Genomic DNA, 23,535 nt, shown 5'->3' on the forward strand with positions numbered 1-23,535 from the left:
TATTGTCTATGAAATTCTTTCTAAGGGGGAATAAACCTGATTTTTAAAAACCATTTTGATTTTTTACACCATTCCCAACAATGCTAACTATGCAGTAGTATACCTTCATCTTTCACTTGAAAGGACTCTGCCTAAACCTCTCTATATCTTACTAGAAAAGTTAATCCCAGCCATCCATTCCCACCAACAGTTAGCATCCAGGCTACTGTAAATTCTGTTACAAGGCTACACTTAGTGGTACAGTACTGATTGCGAATGGTAAGAGAATAAAAGCCATTACAAATGTGCACGATAACATGTTGCTGTACATTAACTTCACTAGAGGACAGGACTTAATCAAGAGGGGATGCCACAGAACCTTGATTTTATTATCGTTATTCCGATTGACTGAGAGATCCTTGAGAGCAGAGACCTTGCTTTTTAAAATTTTTAGCACCACGTACGCAGGGGGAAAGGCTCATAGTAGATGCATTGATGAATGCCTGAATTAATGAATGGAACAAGTAAGCCCAAAGACAAGGAAGTTAAAAGGAAGCAGTGCTTTTTCAGGAGACTCTTCCAGTATCATTTTCCCCTTTGGTTAGTAGTCGTGGTCTGAACATTGGAGCACTGCAGAATCCCAGGCTTCTCCAAAAATCTCTAGCTATCGCTGGTGTTAGGACTCACAAACACACTGATAGTCCTGTTTTCTCAAAAGCTTCAAGGGGGGGAAAAGAAAGGAAAGGAAGAAAGAAACAAGAAAACCCAAACTTCCTGATTTACCCAACCGCAGAATCTTCAGCCTTCTCATTAAGGCGTCTGCATTTTTTAGGCAAATTGTTACTATGCCCTTCTCATCATCTTCTTTGACAGCATTATTCTCTGGTTATGGATATGACACGGTCCAGTGATTTGATTTGTGAGACTTTGGTCGTTTAGTCAGTGGATTGAAATCTCTTCCACCATGCTTTCTCCCTGTGTCCCAACCCTTCCCTTCCCACCCCCCACCAATTCTTAATTCCCTTTCCTCCTTTTTTCCTTTCCAAGCAGGAAAATGTCCCAGTAAACCCCACTACCTTGTCATCCAAAATTCCATGGGAGCCTTCGCTCAGGGGGTCTTCTTCTTGAGGCCTTCACCTTACTTTTAGACAGTTGTCATTATCTTTGTATAAAGGTCATAGCTAAATTGAATAAAAGGAAAGCTGTGTTTTCCTGTCGATGCACAAAGGCAGTATTGACTTCCCTAATCCAGTTTGCTGAGGGGTGAGAGAATTAAATTAGATATCTAAGCACAGAAATTGAGAGCCTTTGAAAACAAAGATAAGGAGACAAGACTGTATTTTCCCTTTTCGTGGGAGCTCTGGGCTCAAGATTTTGCAGGTGTGTCATCTGATCCATGGCTTGCATCGATCAAAACTGTGCCAATGCATATTTAATTAGCAAGGGGACCCTGGATGCATTATAGCCATCATCCCTATATTGAATGGACTGTCAGACTTTCTGCACACTTCTCCACCCCTACCGTCCCCTCAACCCATGCCCCCTCCCTTGCCTCCTTGTTTGGGAAGCTTCTGCATTTTGTCTGAGCAGCTAAAAAGTTTCTTTGTTTTTAGCTGCTGATGCATACAGCACCACTGAGGAGAATACAAACAAGTAGAGTCCTAAAGTGTTTATTTTGTCTAGGAAGACAAGCTCAACCAATTTGATGCCTTTGGTAAGATTTTCAAACCCTATAGAAAACCAACAAGAAAAATAAAAAGAAATACACTTTTCAACTCTTCATGTTTAGTTTTTTTAAAAGAGTCAGTTATATTAGGATTAAAAAAAAAAAGAGGATCCCGGGATAGATACTTTAGTAATAGAATAAAAGAATAAACGTTTTACTATTACGATAGAAAAAAGTATATTAAAAAAAAACCTCCCTGGTCTTGATCATTAGATAGGGCATGTTAGCAAATTTTTTATTTATCAGTCCAAATTGTATGGTAAAATTCACCATTCTGTCCTGAGGCTATCGTGCCTTTAGGGAATTCAATGAGTGTAGAAAAGTTAAGATAGAAGGTGAGCAAAAGTTAGAGTTGGATGTATTTTTTAAAAGTTTCAAAGGTTTCATAGGAACGTCTATTGGTGGGGGTCCTTAAAGTGTTGGGAGGTTTGGAGTTTTGCCTCCAAGAGGTTATTTCATGGGATTATGGTCACCGTTGATTTTCACACAGGTTACAAAGCCAGACAGAGTGTTGTCTGATAAACAGATGTAAGGAACCAAGTCTGCTTAGAATAAAGAGCAACAGACTGTGAGCACATATTTAGGATTCATTTAAACTCATCAACATAGTCTAGCTCATAGTTCTCTGTCTCTAGTCTACTTTTGAGGTAGCTTCTTGCTGGTAAAGTAACAAGGAATTTTTTTTTCTTACTACAATTTGCTGTGGAGACTCATGGGAAATTCATTTGCATACATCTTGTTACAAAGACTGACTACTTCCTGGCTTAGACAAAGTGTTGCCTGATAAACAGACTTAACACACAAATGTCTGTCTGGAATAAACAACGGCAAGCTGAGATTTAAATTTCCATTATCAGAGATAATCTCTTTCCCAGTATATTGGAATTAAGAACCTTTACTTTAAAACCAGGGCTGTGATGCTGATGTTTTCTACCAGAATCATGTCATGTGTGGGCTGGGGTTGATTTTTTTAAAAGAAACAAAAAATGTATATGGATGGGAAGATTTATATTGCAGAGGTAAAAGTACATTTCTTTTTGGGGGACCTTACAGTTTCAAAATCAGGTCTTCTTGCATTATTTTATTTGATCCACACAACAACTCTATTAAATTAGGCAAAATAGTCATTAGTGTTCCCATTTTACAGGTGAAAAAAATACGAGATCCAGAGTTAAATTATATAGCTCAGATTTTTTTAGGATTCCATCTTTGTACCTTTTCATACTTCTTTCAATAGTGAAATATGAATGCAAAAAAAGTTAATCCTTAGAATACTAACTGAACTTAAATAGCCATGATTATCCTCAACAGAGATCATTTTATTATTTTAATGAAATTTTTTACAGATATCCAGACACATGAAAATAATGTGTATAGACTATAACTAAATTATGCATCATTTTCATTTGACACATTTGTTTTTATAGTATGAAAGTATACAGGGAGTTTTTCTACTTCCAGTTGTATAGATTGACTACATAAGTCATCTTCAAGTATATTTTCTTCTAAGAACCCCAAGGACTTACTGTTATAATTAATTTTGTTTGTGAGAAAAGTGACTCAAAAGGGGAAATTGAGCACAATTCTGATATGCAATAATGTTATACTCATGGCTTTTTAGGCAGGTCTTTGTTTACTCATGAGTGGGTAGGTAACCAGGTTGACTCACTGATGTGAGTTCTGAATTGATCAACAGATCACCATCACATGTTAACACAGCCCCTGTTATGAGAAAAACAAAATTCAAAGTGGTTATGTCAGTTTTAGTTTATTTTAGTCAGAGACCCTTGTCAAAGAAAGTACGAGAAATTATAAATTTATTCAGAGTATCGTGCTTACATATCTTTTATAATCACCACATTCTTGCCATTGACTTCACTTACAACTTTGCTGAAAAACCCGATGATGACTGGAAATCAGCCTCATGCGAAGACTGAAGGTTTAAAGATTGAGTCATTTGGTCTTTACTTTCAGAGTGACTGAATTTGTAAGTTTCAAAGCTTAGAAATGATTCCCCCTCAGTGTCATAACACAACAATGGTGAGACCATTTTACTTTTTTCTCAACGTGTTAAAACTGTGTATCATTCCACAACCTCCCTGTGCATGTAGCCAAATAACACGTTTATGAGTAGGTGATAAGACAGTTGAATCACTCTTCAACCTAAACAGTCTCATCATCAGACACAGCCCTGACTAAACAGATGGGCCTTGAATACCAGCATTAATGCCAAAAAATCTAATTCCTGCCAATTTAATATTTCACAAATTCTTCTTCCGAAAGGCATGTAAAAAAAAAGTTTTAAGAAAGAAAATGGTAGTCATCTAGATTATATAATGCTTTTAAGTTCCGACCCCGAAAATGCCATACCCGGGAGTGGCTAAGGGGTGGATCTCCCGAGCAGCTGGCAGCCCCCGGGGTGGTCTGGTGGAGCCCTTCCAAGTCTCTGCTGCGTGAACACAGCCTTTCCGCTCGGATTCGGATTAGAGGATTCAAGGGCCAACGTGTACAAACTAGCCTGGTCCTTTTGGAATTAGGGTTTTCCTTCTGCCCCATCTCCCCACCTCCCTTCTGGTGAAGAAGGATTTGCTGTGCATACCTTGATTACTGCGGTTATCATGACACACGCAATTCTAGCTTACTGGGAAAGTTACACAGATCAAATTTTGTATCTTAAATACAGTAAAGATAAGACTTCCCATTTAAAGAACCATGGAGTGTTTCCATTTTCAAAGATAAGAAAACTTTTATGGTGTGACTCACCTCATAATTTGTTTTAAAAACCAGGTTATTGTGTATTTGTTTTTCATTAAGTAGGCCACAGTCATATACATTAATTACCATTAAATATTGGTTTGATTGTTTACTGAGCTTAAAGGATTTATCCATTCTCTGAAAATGCTGATGATAACTGAAGATTTTTGGTGGTCCAGATTTAATGATAGTATTACAAAATTCTGTTTGTTCTTTGCCAGACCATGATGGATACTGTTATATGTAGTGGATGGTATTGTATTCATCAGTTTTACTCGTAAGCCCCAGATTGTATATACATATGTGCACCTGTGAAGGGACATTCTACACCTCAAAGGTTTTTAAAATATTTCCTCACACCTCAGTCTTTAAGGTCATGGTGATACTGGAAAAAATAGACAATGTTCCTAAAGTTTATAAAGTACTACAATAATATTTCTTTTATAACTACAGCTATGAGAGAGACTAATAAGCAAAATGTGACTATTATAGCCATTTTTCTAGATTTCCTTACTGTAATAAACATCTTACGGTACTGAATGATCAAAATAGAGTAATTCTAAGCCTTATACTACTAATCAGAAGTAGATTTCTATAACATCATGGATGTAGAAAAATGAATCTTGGATTCTTTGGCTTGACCCTTTCGCAAACTACTCATCTTCCCAAACCTCTGTAAGAAAAAAAAGAATCTACCTAAATTTTAAAAATCTTTAAGTGCTACAATCCTAGGGGGTATTTATTATATTCAGAGTATAATCACCCTATTCCTTATTGTCTTTTACCTCAGGAATGTTCCTGACGCTTCATTTATTTGCAGGAAAGTATTCATTCCTAACTTTGCCTTTTCTTTTTCACACTATGAAGAACAACTTCATCTCTTTTTGGCGGCATTTTCACTTTCTTTCACTTGACTAACTCGTCTTTGTTTCTGGATGCCTTCTGATTTCTTCATATCACCTTTAAATTTGGGAGATTTAAAACTGGACACAAAATTCTAACAAAGACTTTTCAAGCTTCATCCTTAACCAAATCAGTATGCATGTAGGGAGGTTGAACTTAGGTGAAATTATTTTTCCCCTGGAACCTGAATTTGTACTTTCATGGTCCATAGACTTTTGTTGATATCATGTTGACTGAATAGGAATTACATTGGTTTGTTTCGGGGTGGGAAGGGTTCCCCACCACTGCGTGGCTGCTCTTCTTTTATCAGCTGTTCACAACAGCAGTTGTTAGGATTTTGAGTCCCTCTTCGGGCATCAGAATATGGCAGCTTTCTCTTATCTTTGTGTTTTTTTGAATGTGTGAAATATTTCTGCCATCCATCATTTTAGCCTGCACACATTTCTGGGGGGCCTTTTATGTGTCAGACACCACTCTCAGCTCTTACTATTCTAAGGAGCCTCTTGTGGGTGTGTCGGCCAGGGGATCAGAGGAGGTGATTGTCTGCAACTTCTAAACGCTGTGCAAGATTTCCTACTCACGAGCCAGAGGGATGTGTCTCTCTCTTCCTTGCCAGGTCCCACGAAGGGGGATATGAAGCAGAAATAAAGACCTTTTCTACCCTCCTTTTTCATTTCATAAGTCCCAATCTGCTTTTAGGTGTGAATTTAGTATATTTTCAGTCACTGGCAGTGGTTCAGCATTAGAAAGCTGAACAACAAGTGAAAATTCATCTCTTTAGTTCAGCGGTTAACAAATCCTTAGCTGGGCCAGGTACCCTTGGAAGGTACTAGGGGGTAAGACTAGAGGAAGAAAGGAATTCTTTTCTTATGGAGCTCAAATTCTCATAGGAGATCATTGAAGAGTACCTTAGTGCAACATAATGTTAGTCACATTGTAAGAGATGTATGGCCAATAAAAGAGGAATCAGAGAGGAAAAGTTTAATTCTGGGTCGAGCACAAGGAAGATTTAACAACATTCCATCTTTGCATCACGCCTAGAGAACAGAAAATACGTGGAAGCGATGTCTATATTTTTGCCTGACCAGTTTTACCATATTGACATGCTTTTGTCACTCTTCACCATACCAAAAGGAGTATTCTCTGAGGTTCCAGGTTGAAGGGGAGCAGAAATGAGGTTAGGGGGACTGGATCCATGCATAAGTAGCAAATCCAGTACAAGGTTTCTGTTCCTGCAGTGCACATGCTTATGGAAGCAGAGGCTAGTGTGCAGGCATTAGGATTTATTTTATTCCTTTCCCTAGTGATTATATTGATAGTGAAATATCTTTGTCTGAGTACTCCAGCAATATAGCTGTAGGCGCCATAAAAATGCATAGGTAGATGACTACCAGTTCAATTAAGAGGTCTCAATCCAGCCTCCTATATGAAAACCCTGTCAATTTTAGGTTTAAATTTCTGCTCATAAATTTTTTACAAACCAGAAGAAAAATTGCTTTTCTTTTAGGTTAGGTTGAAGTCTAAGTTTCCTTAAACAAAAAACAAATCCCTAGATGGAAAAAAAAACTGATAATCCTAATATACTTCCTCACAATAGCATTTCCAACTCCATCATTTAAACACATTTTAAATTATATTCTCTTCATTGTAATATACAAATTTTCTGGCTTTCAACCAGGGAACCAGAGGAAGTCACTGCTGTGGGAGACTCAGATTCAGGAAGGGCACCCAAGTCTATGCAGGTGGTTCTTTTTTTTCTGGGGCCTCTAATTATTTCAGGTGGTGGGAATCAAAAGACCATGTGATAATTGTCCCCAAAAGTAAGACATAAAGTTACCTTGGCTTCTGACAAGTCTCTACCAAGTATTTAAAACAGAAAAGTAAATTAGTTGCTAACCTTCGTGATAGTGTTTTAATGCAAATGCTTAAGAAAGAGATCTTTCATTTGTATCAATTATGTATGGGTAGAAATTAATTTATAATTCTGGTTATCTGGTCGGCTCCATACTTAACAGCATTGGTGACCTTTTGCAATACCAGAGAAAGTATCCATGCGTTCTCAGCATAGAATTGCACCAGCACTGGGTAATTTTGTTCCTTGTTGGTTCAAAATAGAAACGGCATTCAACAGCCCATGGTAGAAAATAATTACCTAAGTCTTTAGATCATTTAACTTTTCTTGTAGATCTTTGGCCTTCCCTATCCATTACCAAGATGGTGTATTTTAGTATGCAGTCCTCCGGTGGAGAACAGTATCCCCAGCTTTTGAATAAAAGTGGAGAAATTAAATTCCGTTTTCAATTTGGCTAGATGCCTTCTCCAGTGTTTGTATCTGAGCTTTCACAAGAGTGCTGCGGCCCCTTTCAGACCAACTCTGAGCTGTTTTCCTGCCACTCAGTCATTTGCTGTTTGTTTGCTTCTTTTTCTGTGGCTTGGAATTTTAAACTTTCTTTGAACGTATCTATTGCCATCTTTTGTTGCTGTTCATGTTTTCTATAATTATGCTACCTTTCTATAAATACAGGGTGACAAACGTAAAAGAAAATTTAAAAGGACAAAGGAGTCCACTTTTAGATTATTAAAACAATTGTTTGAATCACTCATTATTTTTTTACCTTAGCTTAGTATTAATAGTTAAATATCAGAAAAGTAATTGGCTAGGGTATATTTAAATTAATTGAGATAAAAAATATTTTTCTTTTTGTAAAGTGATTAATCGTAAAGATATTACATCAAGAAAAAGAATATTGGCTAAGCTATCATATAGAAAGTTAGGTTTGCCAGTCTTATTCCAAAGAAAATGTTCTATTTGGCAAAATTTTATGTATCTATTCTGGGACATGATCAGAAAGAATTTTAACTTTCCCTAAGACAAACTTAGATATTTTCTTTAATTTTAATAGTGGATATTAATGGTTTAAAATTTTCTAGTACAAAAATAATGAAGGTATGCCTTTCTCCTAAAACATGCTGAATTACTTCTAAGAATGTTGAATTTGTAATTTTTAATGACGAAATTACAGGATATTCCCTTAGAAAAAGAGAAGGTAGTCCTGCCGTGTTTTTAAATCATTTGCTATAAAAATAATGTTAATTTATGGAGTTAAAATTTCAAATGTAATCTGATATAAATTGTATTCCAATTTTCAGTGCAGATTTTGTATTTAACTTTGTGGTTCATTTTGAAGAATTTGTCTAAAGTTTTCTGACCTGTAATGCTTTTTGTTTGTGTCTTCACTATGGCTATTGTTACATTATGATAAAAGCTATCACTTTGCCAGACAAATAAAAATTCAAATTTTCACATCATTTGCTATTTGAACCTTTGAATCAATCTAGAATTTTTCCTCTAGTTACCAGGTTAAGAGCATCTGAAAATTTTTAAATAGACATTTAAAAAATAGTACTTCCCAATAATTAAAATCTTCATTTGCCTAAAAGCAGGGGGCCTTTCTTAAAGTAATAACTTAGCGCTTCTCTCGACCTAGGGTCACTAGTAGTGCTGCTACCTTTTGCAGTATCTCCAAGAAAGAGAATGCTAAAACTGTAACTCTGTTGAAATAGAATTAATATTTTCAATTTAATCACAGTTAAGTGTCATGACCTTTTGGATCTTGCATTGAACTTCTTGCTGAAATGTGGTCAAATTTCAGGCAGCCCATTCTAACCCTGTGAAGTCAAGGTAAAGTTCAGATCCAGGCTTTCCACAGATACAGAGATTTTTCTGAAACTTTTTTTTGCTTGTTTTTTGATAATGTTATATATTGTTTCAAGTCTCAGAAAATGCTTTACATAAAAAACTCTCTCCTTGACATATTTTGCCTTTTTTCTCCTTTCCCCCCAAAATGTATCATAAGTATTCCTACTTCTAATTCTGTGAAATTTTTTGATCTAACTTAATTTTATCTCATCTTAAAATTAAATACTACTTTATTTTAAATTATCTCATTTAGAAGTTAATTTGATTGAATCAAATTTTTTCATTTGAAAATGATTTGTGTTTTTAAAATAAAAAATAAATGGGATCCAATAAAGGTGTGCAGGAACCTGTTTTTGCTCACAAGGCCTGTTAGGATCTCCCAAATGCAGCAGTACAAGAGGAAAATAATACTTATAAAGTGGGGGAGAAAGATATCTTTGAGTGATCCTGTTATTTTAAGTAAATGCACTAGAATATTAGGATTCTAGTATTTAATGGTGTTAGTCTGCATAGTCTGTTGCTGTAATACAGAGCTAAATATCAACAGAACTTGTTTCTGTTGTTTGGGTTGCTTTTATATACCAGCTTCAAAATATGTTTTGACACTTTATTATGTTCTGAATCAAGCTTCAGATGTGTGTAATGAAGGATGAAGTCTTTATCAGACTCTAGTGTATAAATAATGGAGAAGAGCAGTTTGGAAATGGTGTCTCTGTAAGAGGATGGTTTCTGAAGAGTTTCAAGTTATGATCTGGCGCAAGCCAAGCGCCACTGGAGGTGGCAACAGAACCGAGAGTCATCTCTGAAGGCACGGGCTGCGGCCTCTGCTGCTTTTCACCCCCTGTCTTTTCTCTCTTCTTTTTTCGATCCTCATGTCACTTCTGTAATGTTCTCATTCCTAGTTTCCATGCTGAACCTTTTGAGAAAGTCTGGCACCTCTGATCCACTTTCCTTCACAGACCCTGTAATTTTTGGCTGTATTTTTATGTTTTTCAGATTCAAGTCAATCTGAAAGTCCCAGCCAGCCAAGTGACGCTGACATTAAGGACCAGCCAGAAAATGGTAAGTTTACTTTGGGACTCTTGACTGCTGCTCTGAGAGTCCATGGTAGCCAGCAGCCAACCAAGTACAAGGCTTTTGAGGTCTGCCCCTACGGGCGGCCCACGGTAGGAACAATCTTGAGGACTCAAGGAGTTTTCTGGGCCACTCTAGCCTCCCCAAACCCTTCCCCTCAGCCACAAACCCTATCAGGGTACTCCTAAGAACCTTAGTTCCCAAGAAAGTTGATTACTGTGAGAGGCGGTGTTGATTTACCAGATCAGGATCTTTTGCAGCGTAAGTGAGGCGCCAACGCCTTTTCATTTCAGTTCCTTTTAAGGTGGCAAGTGACCCACAATCTTCTTCACTAGTGATTTAAGTTTATTGACTGACAAGTATTTTTGAGGCCTTTTCAAAGCCTTTGCTAATTGCTTTAAGAAAATCATCTCTGCCTTTGAAGGATTTTTCACTTCAAATTGTCTAAAATAAAACACTAAGGATACGTGACAGAATTAAACTCATCAGTTGCATAAATATATAAACTTTCCGTGGCAGAAACTTGACTAACCTAGAATACACACTTTATATATGAATATAATAGTATCCACTAAAATGCTAACTGTGTGGTATATGCACTCCAAGGACGAAAAAGGTTGTCATAGGTTAGAATTTAAGATTGAGTAAAGCCATCAGTTTCAATAAAAATCAAGAAGTAAACTCGTGATACCCATGACATGCTAAACGTTGTATTATACACTTTCATAGATATCATCTCATAAAATTCCAAAGTGATCTTCCCTGGTGAGAGAGCTGAAGACTCTAATGGGAACTTGACCTTGAGGGACCTTTGAGGGGAATACGGCACGGAGGCTAAAAGCTCAGGCTGAGGTGTCAGACCTGTGTTCAAAGTCTGCCTCTACTTCTTCCTGCCTTTGTAATGTTGAATAGGTTATTTACCCTCCCAGAGTATTGATTTATTCCTCATCTTTGAAGTGGTATGGTAATAGTTGTATTGACATGTTGAAGAATTAAATAAGATAATGTGTATAACATACTTACCATAGTATCTTTCATAGACTTTACACTAAAAAAGCTGGCTGTTGTTCAGTATTCCTTGTATTATTTTTCTAGTCAGTATAGTTCTACCATACATTGTTTTTCACTTACTTAGAATGACCTCATTCCTCCTGACTCTCTTCTTTTTGTTGTTCTATCTATTTTTCCGTTTTGATCTCCATCTGATCTTTTGGAATAGATAGGTAAACTGAATTATGTCAGTTTTGTGGGGTGGAGGATTGAGTTTACCACACTGAATATCCTGTCACTGATTTCTCAGGATTCGTTTCATTTCCCAAGCCTGGGAAATTCTCTATAACATTGTTGGGCTCCCATATTAAATATACACTATCTGACTATTCCTCTCCTCAACCTGGTATTTTGGTGGTATTTTCCTTATCAAAGTCATCTTTTCACAGCAGGCATTAAAGAGAGAGAGAGAGAGAGCGCGCGAGAGAGCTCTGAAGGCTTGTTTTTAGTGTCATAAACAGCTACATTTTATTTTTTGTTGACATTTTAAAGAGCGATATTTATAGATTTGTTTCATTCTTTATTTCCCACTTGACTTATAGATGATGCCTTATAGTTTCGTTTTCTTCGTACATTATATCTCTATATAATCTGCCTGAAGTTGTGTCCAGAGATATTCGTTTTACTTTCACCTTTAAGAGCTGGTGGGCTGCCGAGGTGTGTGGTTCACGTGTTTAGGTCTGGCCGCCCCTCTCGCAGGCCTGCGATTCATCTGTCTTCATAAAATGGCCGACAAGCTGTTCACATGCAAATATAAATTGAGAGCATGAGAGGCCTGGCATGCCTTTCTGGAGCTGCTGTAATACCGATATTGTGCGTTTCCCATTCCAAAAAGAAGCGAGGATCGAGCCTGGATTTTTCGGCCAAAGGCACAGAGAGACTGGCCAAGTTCACTGTTAACCCCAGATCACTTGGTGCCACCTCAAGGATTCACGGTACCATTTGGGAAGGATCGTGTGAGTTCAAAGAAAGAAAGTATTGATATCCAGGAGAGACAGTGATAAATTGCTATGTTTCAAATTTCTATTTATTTCAGAGAAAAGCTGAAGTTGGTTCATCTTAGACAATTCCAACTGGAGCTCAGACTAGAGGAATATCAGCCTCTTCGGTTTCCTCTTTCTGCCTTTTGTCAATCTCAGATGAAGTTATTGGAGGAAATATTTCCTCTTCCTTAAAGTCATATAATCCCTAAAGGAAAATAAATGAGGATTTCGGGACTAGGTATTTACATGCATTAGATGACTTTCTGGGGTTGCTTTGATAAAGAGTATTCTTTCATTTTCATTACCCCAGGTTATGGAAGATGAGTTCCTGAAAAGTTCTTGTTTGTTTGTTTATTTGTTTCATTTTTATTTTTAAGAAGAGAACGCTCATAAGTATATCAACAAAACTCAAGAACTTTTGAAATCTTGGTGGATGAAGAAGTGACAGACTCTGGTCTTCAAACAAAGTGGGAACTCATTATTCCTTATTTATGTATATATTCGAGGGGAAATAATATTCTTTTTATGCTAGCTCTTGAGGAGAAAGGTAATGGGAAACGAATGGTATTTTCCTAGTAAACCATGGAAAATGAGTAGACAAATGGTAACATGCTGTTTCATCCAAAACCATAAACTAGGCCATGTAACTTTACCTAAAGTGGATGCAGCTGTTTCTTCCCTGCCCAACTAGTCTGTTTTTTTTCTGTGGAATTTTTGCTTTCTTTTCTTGTACTCCCTTAAGACTCAACTGTAAAAGAAAACAAATCTTTGTCCAATTACAGTATTAGATGGGAATTTTGAAGGAATTATCTGAAGTCCAGAGATAAAATATCAGAATCTCTGAAACTCAAAATTGGTATAATATAATGATTAAAAATTCCACCTCTAGATTCAGACAGGCCTGATTAAATAATGGCTGGGCAACTCTGAATAAGGTATTGCCCCAGCCTCAGTATTCTTATCAGTAAAATGGGAACACTAAAAGATCCTTCCTCATGAGTATTCAAATGAGAATATGCCTGTGAAACAGCGTAATGCCGGGTTCGTAGTAAGGACTCAAAGAAAGGTAACTACTACCACTCTCCAGTTAAAGCTCATATCTGTAATGAGATACACATATTCAAGAGGTCAAAAGCTGGGAGCCTTGGAGTGGAAGGGGAGATAACATCAGAAATAAAGCAAGACTCTTTAGATACAGCTTTTGTAGATACCTACTGTGTTCTGAAATGTCAGGCTTAAGTCTCTTAAATCCGTCCATACTCGCCACAGTGGCACATCTATTTCGCTGTTTAGTTCTCTTCTCCACATTCTGTGTACCTCCCAGGAGTTGAGAGCTACAAAAGTGATTCAGAGTTGCTAGAACCTTCAGAATAATGCTCAAGAAAGTTATTCTGGACAGAGGGGACTCCACTTAGATGTCTTTAATTTTGTCTGAGTTTTTCCTTGGCACAAACCAAATAGAATCTGGCTTATTAAAACTATAAGCCGATGAAAGATAGGATTCATGACCAATTCCATATGCCTTGAACGTGACAGATACCTAGGATTTATTAAAATTAATAAGTAGATAAATATACTGTCATTATCCCCAAGTAGTTTTTGAGTATTTGCTCACTGTTGATTTACCAAGAAGTGTTTAAGGAAAAAAAAAAGAAACCCTGGAGAAGTTGAAGTCTAATTTGGGTGTGGATATAAGTTGTACAGTTGTATGTGTATGACACATGGGCATACATACAGATATGACTAATACTGCTGGGAAACCAAAGCTATGGGCTATACTAATGGCCATAGTAGATGAGAAGGAGGTGTGATCAAAGATATGCAGTACCAACAAACAACCCAATCTAAAAATGGGCAGAAGACCTAAATAGACATTTGTCCAAAGAAGATATACAGATTGCCAACAAACACATGATACGATGCTCAACATCACTAATCATTAGGGAAATGCAAATCAAAACTACATTGAGGTATCACCTCACATCGGTCAGAATGGCCATCATCAAAAAATCTAGAAACAATAAATGCTGGAGAGGATGTGGAGAAAATGGAACCCTCTTGCACTGTTGGTGGGAATGTAAATTGATACAGCCACTATGGAGAACATTATGGAGGTTCCTTAAAAAACTAGAAATAGAACTACCATATGACCCAGCAATCCCACTACTGGGCATATACCCTGAGAAAACCATAATTCAAAAAGAGACATGTACCACAGTGTTCATCACAGCATTGTTTACAATAGCCAGGACATGGAAGCAACCTAAGTGTCCATCAACAGATGAATGGATAAAGAAGATGTGGCACATATATACAATGGAATATTACTCAACCATAAAAAGAAATGAAATTGAGTTATTTGTAGTGAGGTGGATGGACCTAGAGTCTGTCATACAAGTGAAGTAAGTCAGAAAGAGAAAAACAAATACTGTATGCTAACACGTATATGTGGAATCTAAAAAGAAATAAAGGTTCTGAAGAACGTAGGGGCAGGACAGGAATAAAGACGCAGAAGTAGAGAATGGACTTGAGGACATGGGGAGGGGGAAGGGTAAGCTGGGACAAAGTGAGAGAATGGCATGGACATATATACACTACCAAATGTAAAATAGATAGCTAGTGGGAAGCAGCCTCATAGCACAGGGAGACCAGCTCAGTGCTTTGTGACCACCTAGAGGGGTTGGATATGGAGGGTTGGAGGGAGACGCAAAAGGGAGGGGATATGGGGATATATGTATACGTATAGCTGATTCACTTTGTTATACAGCAGAAACTTACACAATGTAAAGCAATTATACTCCAATAAAGATGTTAAAAAAATAAAAGAAGTAAAAATTCCAAAAAAAACCCAAAAATATTTCTTCCAAAAATGATGATTCTCTTAGTACTTGCCTTGGTCACCTAGAGACATATCAAACTAGACAGCTAGGGGCTTCCCTGGTGGCACAGTGGTTGAGGGTCCGCCTGCCGATGCAGGGGACACAGGTTCGTGCCCTGGTCCGGGAGGATCCCACATGCCACTGAGCGGCTGGGCCCGTGAGCCATGGCCGCTGAGCCTGCGCGTCCGGAGCCTGTGCTCCGCAATGGGAGAGGCCACAACAGTGAGAGGCCTGCGTACCGCAAAAAACAAAAAAAACCTAGACAGCTTAAAATAAAGAATTCACTTTTTGTGACCTAAGTTTAAAACTTGTCTTCTGTACCAGAAAGAAAGTGAAATTTTATTGGGATAATAAAGAACTTTAAAAATTAAAGACTCTTCCTAAAATTATAATTATGCTTATTACTAATATTTCCACATGAATGCACCTGAAAAATTAAGACTCTGTGTTGAGAAGAAAAAAAACTAGAGAATAGATATAATTGAGCAGCATTAACTTAGAAAAGTTACATTCAGGCAGTGGTTTCATGTGTTGAGAACAGCTTTGATTTTCCCCAGAACTCCAGTTACTATTGTTAAAATGTTAAACCTGAAGCAAATATAAGAAAAAATCAAACAATACATTTAAAGTTATTGCAATGTCAAAGACTAAAAAAAAAAAGATATGCAATATCATCATGTTCCTTTATGGTTGATAACCACATAGGGAATGGAATCCCGACAAAGTTCTCAGCTCTGACTGGTATCGTTCATTTAATCATTTTGCATATTACTGAAACCCCCTTTCTGGCTTTTCAAGAGCTCCTGAAGGTTTTAAGCCCTATTTGTTAGACTTTGACTTAGAACACCTACTCAAACCACCTTTGTGAATTCAAGAGTATTTGTGGATATTGGAATGCTTTATATTTGCAATGCTTTCTCGATATTTACAGGGCCTGTGAACAGTCCCCCAGAGCTTGCGTCCTGTGGTGCATCAGGTCAGGCATTACTGCGGGAAAAGCTCATGAGATAGCCCTCCTACTTAATTCAAGGCACACTTCTGTGTGACCACGCTGAGGGAATAGCACAGTCCAACAATGGCACTCTGAAAGCACACTCCCGCACTGGGACTCCCTGTAGATGCACCCTTAACTAAAAAAGGAAAGAAAATGTGGTGTTCCCTTGCTGGAAAAAGAAAAGTTGTGTTCACGTGTGTTTTGGTTTTTTTGTTTTTGTTTTTCCTATTTACTCTCTCTCATCACCTGCACTGGCTGCTAATAATAATAATAACCTCATCTTAGTGGTTTTTAAAATGCGATATTTATAACAGGAAATCAGAGTTGGTATTTAGATAATTTTCTTTAGTTTTAATCATGTTTGCTCTGCCTCATTTATCTGGTAGTTGCACGTATGTCAGAGACATCAGCCCTCAGATGGGCCTTTGCAATCAGTGGAAGGCCATGAGTCGTGATGCTTGCCCCAGATTTTGAAAATTTCCAGCTCTACCTGCCGGTGTGAAAATCACCCTGGAGTACTGGTTGAATCTAGCTTTCATGTTCAACATCTTTATTTATGTCATTCCCATCCTGTATCACCAAACTAGGGATCGTTGCTAAAAGTTGCTGGAGGAGCAAGGAATGTACTTTTCTTCAGTCTCAATTGTCACTATCTCATTGGTTATCAGTTAACTCACTTCTGTGAGTATTTTGAATATTTTAGTACTTACGAAATAAATTCCAAGGCTACTGACTTCCTGACTTAAGATTTATATGTAGGATTCACTTTGTAAAAGATTTATATGTAGGATTCACTTTGTAACTTGGAGGTGAGATAAGAGAGCTATAAATTTCTGTTTCTTTTTTGGACACACATTCTTTTATCTGATAATATTCTCATAAGAAAGTACAGACCCTTTGCTTTAACTTGTTTCACTACCTCCTCAAATATGTAGTAGATACATTGCAATATTATGTTATAATATTAGTACATAGTTGGAAGGCAAAATAAAATTCATAACTCCAAGTGCTAAGAATTGTTTCTTACTACTGGATGGACTGCTGTTTTAGGAACTATTTTTAGATTACTGGGTCATTATAGTTGGGTCATTTTAGGAATTTTGGAGGCAACGTGCAGCCGAACAGTCAGCGTTTTATTGGGAAAGCAGGAGCATTCTAGCACCATTGACTTGTAAATGCAACTTGTCAGTATTTCATAATTTGCATGACTTTCTTTTGCAATTACCTAGCAACAGTTATTCTCAGCCGTGTTTTTTCCAAAAACCCTGCAGGGACAGACACAGTAGAGTGACCACCAAAATAACAGCAGTAACAGTAATGATCAATATTCTAAATATTGTAAAGGTCCCAACTCGGGGAGACATTAAAACCTAAATGCCTTCTGGTTTCCAGATCTGTGTAATTAAATTCTGACTGATGAATTTTCAGCAATGCAGTGGAGCTAGTCTATCTTCTTTTAGAGACTGGGGAACTAGAATTTGGTTTAATCTAAAAATGTCAGTCTGAGACCAGGTGAATTGTGCTTTCTTAAATATTGTTAGCAGATGTGACCCATCATTGTTTACAGGGGCTCTTGAGAAATGCCTGCAGACAAAGGAAATTCTTGGATCCTGCCTTTTGAAAGATGAGGTACCAGCTGAGGCTTCCCCCATACGCATTCTGCAGCGTAGAGTATGATGAGCTTTACCACAGGATTCAGGGTAGTTAAGGAGCCTTTTTAACTGAAAAAGAAGGATGAAATTTGCAGTCATTTTAAAGAAGTAGTTTTACCTCTAACATTATGGGTGTTTTATTGTCTACATACAGAGGATAACTAGCTGAACAGACTTTAAGTAGTTGGCTAGTAGCCAATATAGGGAATGTTTTAGACCCCTGTTCCCCTGATTTCCAAATTCTAAAACGGACTGGCTGGGTGGTCTATTTCAGACACAAACCCCACCTCCTCCCCTCTCCCAGTGCCTCACACACAAATAGTTATAGAGGAAAGAAGAAATAAAGAGGTGTCTTTCTGGTCCTCGAATTACTTCATGCCTGTGACTCTTGTTCCAGGAGAGACAACCATTTGGATGTACCATTGCAAATAGAAAAGTGTTTTTAAGTGTTTGTTTATAACTTATATGGGATTGTGTAAATTTATCCATAGATCTCGATTCTCAAAATATGAAGCAAAACAGTTCACGTAGTATTTGAATTGAGCTCAGAAAAGAAATCAAATGCGGTGCCGTCATCACATCACAGTTGCATGGAGAAGGTGTGCTGGAAGGTACACCTGGTGTTTGGCTGCAGTGCCATCTGCCCTTGTTCTCTGTTCCCTGTGGTCGAAGCCTGGATGGGCTCTGATAGGACCCTTGACAGATCTCCTTAGAAGGACCTGCAGTGTACTCCTAACGGTCACTTTCACATACCTCTCCATCACTGAAAAATCCGCATGATGAATTTTCAGCGAGGCTAGTTTGGGTCAGGAATAGTGTGTGAGCTTTCCTTGCCACAAATAACAGGGTCTGATTTGACATTTGACTATGAATTTGTTGATTTAAATCCTATATATTATTTTGGGGAAAGAATTATACATCTGTGGATCGTATTAGTAAACTGAATGTAATATAAATAATTTATTCAGGGATTTGGAGTAGCTAACCCAGCTTGATTAGTTGTCTGCTAGAAAAATTCATGTGACCACAAGGATTTTTGGCACCTTTTCTCCCTACAGCTTCCTCATTCTTTTTCTCTTCTTCAGGTTTCACTCAGCTCCAGGCAACTCTGTTCCCTTGGCATTACCTTGTCGTTAAGGAAATCTACTGGGATAGCTCAAATCGAGGTGGTGGAGGGGTAATACTTACTGCAGATTACTCTGCTCCATCTCAGTTGTTAATTTCTATACTTGGTTGATTTTATCCCAAAGGGAACAGGGGAGTCTCATATGCCTTATCCACAGGCATCATATGGCAAATATCCAAAGAGAGAAGTATAAAGGATGTTATGGTGAGGCCCAGCAAAATAGTAATAGGCTTCCAACAATCTCTTCATGAAGGAAAGTCAGTGTTTTCTTAGATCTCTGTAGGCATTTTTGCAACCAGAGAGCTTCTCAGCAAGCAGCATTTGTAAACTCAAGAGATGAACAAGTAGAAGCCAAATCACAGCTTCCGAATAGGTCAGATTAGCAAAGGAGAGCTGCCATTATAAGCCTGACACTGAGCATCTGTTAAGGGGAAATCAGTTGTCCAAGTCATTTAAAGACCTGTACCTCAATTTTCTCATAAGTAATTTAGCAGATAGTTATTAAGAATCCGCTGGGTACATTTGGACTATGTGCTGGATGCATTGAGGGAATACAGTGATGGATCAGACATCCTGTTCTAAAGGACCTGATAGTCTAGTAAGGGGAAAGAGGCTTCATTCATTCATTCATTCATTCATTCATTCATTCAACAAGTGTTTATCAAGTGCGTTCCAAGAATCAGATACTGCACTGAGCAAAACAGATAAAATCTCTCTTATTCCTTCTGGTGGGAGGAAACAGACAATGAACTAACTAATATATATATAATATACCAAATGGTATGAAATATTAGGAAGAAAAATAAAGCAAGATAAGGGATAAACAGTGGAGGATATGGGCGCTATTTTACGGAGGGTGGTCAGGGAAGGCCTTTTTGATCTGTTGACTTTTGAGCTAAGACTTGAGGAAGGTGAAGAAGAGAATTATGCGGATACTTGGGACTTTTGTTCTAGAAAGAGGGAACAGTAAGTGTAAAGACCCTGAGGCATGTTGGAGGAACACTCAGAGGGTCAGTGTGGCCTGCGGGGCACAAATGAAAGAGGAGCAGTTGGAGGTAGGGGTAGCAGGAAGCCAAATTGTACTGGACCTTGTAGGCCAAGGAAAGGACTTGGCACATGCTTGACAAATTATGATATCCTCTACAAGGGTATGCACATACCCAATCCATTCATTTCTTGATGTGGTGGATATGCCCTGAGCCCCGACACTGTGTTAGATACTTAAAGTTAAGTGGTGAATAAAGCAAAAGGCCTAATTCATAGCATTGTCAAAGAAGGAGACTCTCGTCTGCCATGGCAATATCTTTTAGTATCCCCAAAGGTTTTCCCTTATGTGTGTATCACTGAAAGCAGAGTCACTTGCATGGGATAGTTGGCTTCACATACCCATCATGCAGATGATTCTCTTTTCATTTAATGGAGGTCTAAATCTGTTCAGCTGCAGTTTAACCCTTATCTCAGGACTCCATTTAGATTGTAAATCCCCAGGTCTCAAGTCCACGACCCCGAAGCTTGATTTTTCTCCCTAATAGTTGCCAGATTTAGCAAATAAAAATACAGGAGGCCAAGTTAAATTTGCATTGCAGATCCACAACAAATAAATTTTTTTTAGTATTACGTGGACCCTACTTATTACAAAAAAGGATTTGTTGTTTATCTAAACTAAGTCCTGTATTTTATCTGGCCACCAGTCCTAGTTCTCTACACACTCCCATGGAGGTTACATGGGCAATAGTAACAGCAGTATAGGAAAAGGTTTGATTAGTCTGTGATGATTTCATTGATCACAAAGGGTCAAACCACTGGAATTTAACCCGCTGAAAATGAGACCTGGGAAGAGTACCACGAAGTTCTAATGACCTGACTGCTTAAATTCCATTCCTCCTGCAGCTGCCGGTACCTAGCCCAGTAGTTATACAATAAGCCACTTGTGTGGCACAGTCAGTGGGTACAATACTGCAGTTGAGAGGCACTCCCTATCCAAGTCAGTGTGTAAGTTCAATTCGTGGGATAGTAATTGAGTAAGGCGTTGGGACAGTGCGTGAGTCACTTCTTCAAAGGAAGTATACCTTGTCGCAAGATCCAGTTATTGGTAGACTGTTGCCTCTTGAAAGATGGTGAAAATCAGTCAAATAATACAGCACTGGAAAATTCCTCCTTCAAAGGCGATATAGAGAAAAGACACTTAGATTGACTTGAAAATAGAAGGTGCCGTATTTTTATGCTCTATGGGAAACTAAATACATATGTTTTCACTTAGGACTGTTTTATTAGGAAGACAAAACTTGTCTGAATATGTTACAGGAGCATGGCATGGTCTTTGTACCCTCCTGCCTTAAGAAAGGATCATGTTCACAGATTTAAGGAAAGCAGTTTTGGAAAGGAGGGTTAAACTCTATTGGGATTTAGAACCAGGTGATGACAGGAATAATGAATTTGGTGATTAACAGTCATGCTAGTAGCTCACATTCGTTGTGGACTTCCTGTGTGCTGGTGTGTTAGGTTGGGTCCCCCAAGAAGAATATGCCCTTATGGGATTAGATGTGCAGGGATTTATTGGGCTATGAAGGGAGGGAGCCAGGCTAGGTTGGAGAGACTTCAGACTGCAATAGTGATTTGATACCTGTGAAAGGAAACAGGAAAGGAAGGAGGATTGGGAAGGAAGAATCCTGGACATCAGTAAGCTTCTAAGAAAGTTTTGTGCAGGCCAATGGAGAGTCTTTGAGCCAGTCACTTGTTATAAAGTTTTTTGTCCCACAGGAACCAGTCTGCGTTAGTATCCTCTTCTTTAGTCATTGACTAGGAGCCTGGAGGAAGCTCCTTGGAACAAACATGGTGATAAATCCAGAGGGGAGCTGTTGGGGTTGTCAGGCAGTCATGCTTCTTGTAACATGCGATATGAGTGTCTCATTTTTTATGGCCACCACAGCGAGGCACTATGCTAAGGGTTCTAGATTCATGATCTTGTTTCACTCTGATACAACCCTATGGAGATAGGTATTCTTAGGTTACCCATTTTACAGATGAGGAAACTGAGATGCAAAGAATTTAGGTAGCTTGCCCACAGTCAAGAAGCAGAAAGGACAGAGTTTTCAAACTTAAACTCCAGAGTCTAAGTGCTTAACAATGACCTTGCATTATAGCAAGAATAGTATTCAAACTCTGGTTCTGTAACTTACTGATGATGTAAATTTGGGCAAGTAATTTAAACTCTTGGGCTTGTGTTTCCTCATTTATAAGGTAGAATGTTGTCACCTTCCCAGGAAATGTGTTTTAGTTGCTGTTTCGTTTTGAGCTTAAACAATGTTCATTCCTTTCTTTCCTCGTGTTGTTCCCTCATCTAGGATGGTCATGTCTTCCTGTATTCCCCGTCTCATTCTCTCAGTATCTGCCTCAGCCTTGCTCAGGCACCCACAGGCTTAATTACGTCCTCAGAACTAACAGGACTGTTTCTATGCAGATTATGTATATGAATATATCTCTATGGATGTGTGTGTGTATAAAGTGCCCAGAACTTGCAGTGATCCATAGGAGATACACAATAAAGCGTAGCCCACCTTCTCTTTCATCCACTTCATTGCCTCATGGACACGAACCCTGTGCTAGAGGGCAATCTAGAACATGTCTTTTTCTTGTTTTCAATTTTTGGGGCAAAATTACATTCTTTTGGAAAAATTACGTTCTTATTTTTCATATGAACATTCTTTACTCTTTTTTTCTACAGTTTCAAGCATCCTTAGTCTATAGCTCCACAATGGATACTTTGAAACAATGGACTAAATTTTTATTAGATTTTTCTGCTGGAGGTGGAGTATATAAAAAGAGATTAGTTGTAAGGTGTTTATACCAGATGCCATTGTGTTTGTGGGCTGGCATAAAACAATTATGATTGCCAATAAATTGGAAAGTATTTCACTTGCAAAAGATGTAGGAGTGTAGTTTTATTGAAAACATATAAAACATTTATTTCCACTCTCCATTTTTTGTGCAGTACAATAGAAATTTGCACCTCATCCGTTTGATTTTAGATTTCTGAATTATTTAAAAGAATTGGTTAATTCTCCATTTCAAGTGAGTTAGACAAAGTTCATTAGGATATCTGATTCCTAGCATGTCCCCCATTCACAGATCATGTTAACTCCTTAGAGAGGTTTATCTTCTTTTAAAATTGCAAATGCTGTCCAAACTGAAAGCTTTTCAATTTAATGCATTCTTACAGCTTTGGACTATAAGTAAGATCCTTAACAGTAGAGAGGGAACAATGAGGCACCTTGTTGTCAGAGCATCGGCCAGTTCTAAAGGTAGCAGTGCCCAGGACATGCATGTCCCTTGAGTTCTAGTGGATTTGCAAATTGATATCATGAAATATATATAAGTAAAACTCAACACATGCTAACACATGCTCCTGACCAGTGGTTGCCAACTGGCAGTTCTTGAAGGTGACCAAAGGAAAAAAAAATGTAAAGAAATTATGCATTTTTCCCTAGATAATAAGATGCATAAGCTGACAATTTTTGCTTTTGACTTTGTGAACTCACTGGTTATCTTATCCTTACAGAGACTGTTTGGCAGTTATAGTTTGGATTCATTTAGTTCAAGGTGGGGGAGAGATGAATTATCCATAATTTAGTAAAAATGGTAAATTAAATACTTTGAGAAGTAGGCACCGTGAGAGGAAACTATTACGAGATGTCCTTAATGGTGAAAAGACACAG

General features: G+C 37.9%; 1 protein-coding gene across 8 annotated transcripts in view; it reads left to right on the plus strand.

Annotated features, from left to right (window-relative positions):
• NFIA (nuclear factor I A) overlaps positions 1-23,535 on the plus strand; it is a 417,920-nt gene that overhangs the window by 200,932 nt on the left and 193,453 nt on the right. For all 8 annotated transcript variants that reach the window (XM_067726354.1, XM_067726349.1, XM_067726352.1 and 5 more), the window contains exon 3: positions 10,059-10,124. In XM_067726354.1, coding sequence (XP_067582455.1) covers positions 10,059-10,124 — 66 coding nt within the window. The remainder of the gene's footprint in view (positions 1-10,058; positions 10,125-23,535) is intronic.

The sequence above is a fragment of the Pseudorca crassidens genome, chromosome 2 (assembly GCF_039906515.1).
Source record: "Pseudorca crassidens isolate mPseCra1 chromosome 2, mPseCra1.hap1, whole genome shotgun sequence".
Taxonomy (NCBI): domain Eukaryota; kingdom Metazoa; phylum Chordata; class Mammalia; order Artiodactyla; family Delphinidae; genus Pseudorca; species Pseudorca crassidens.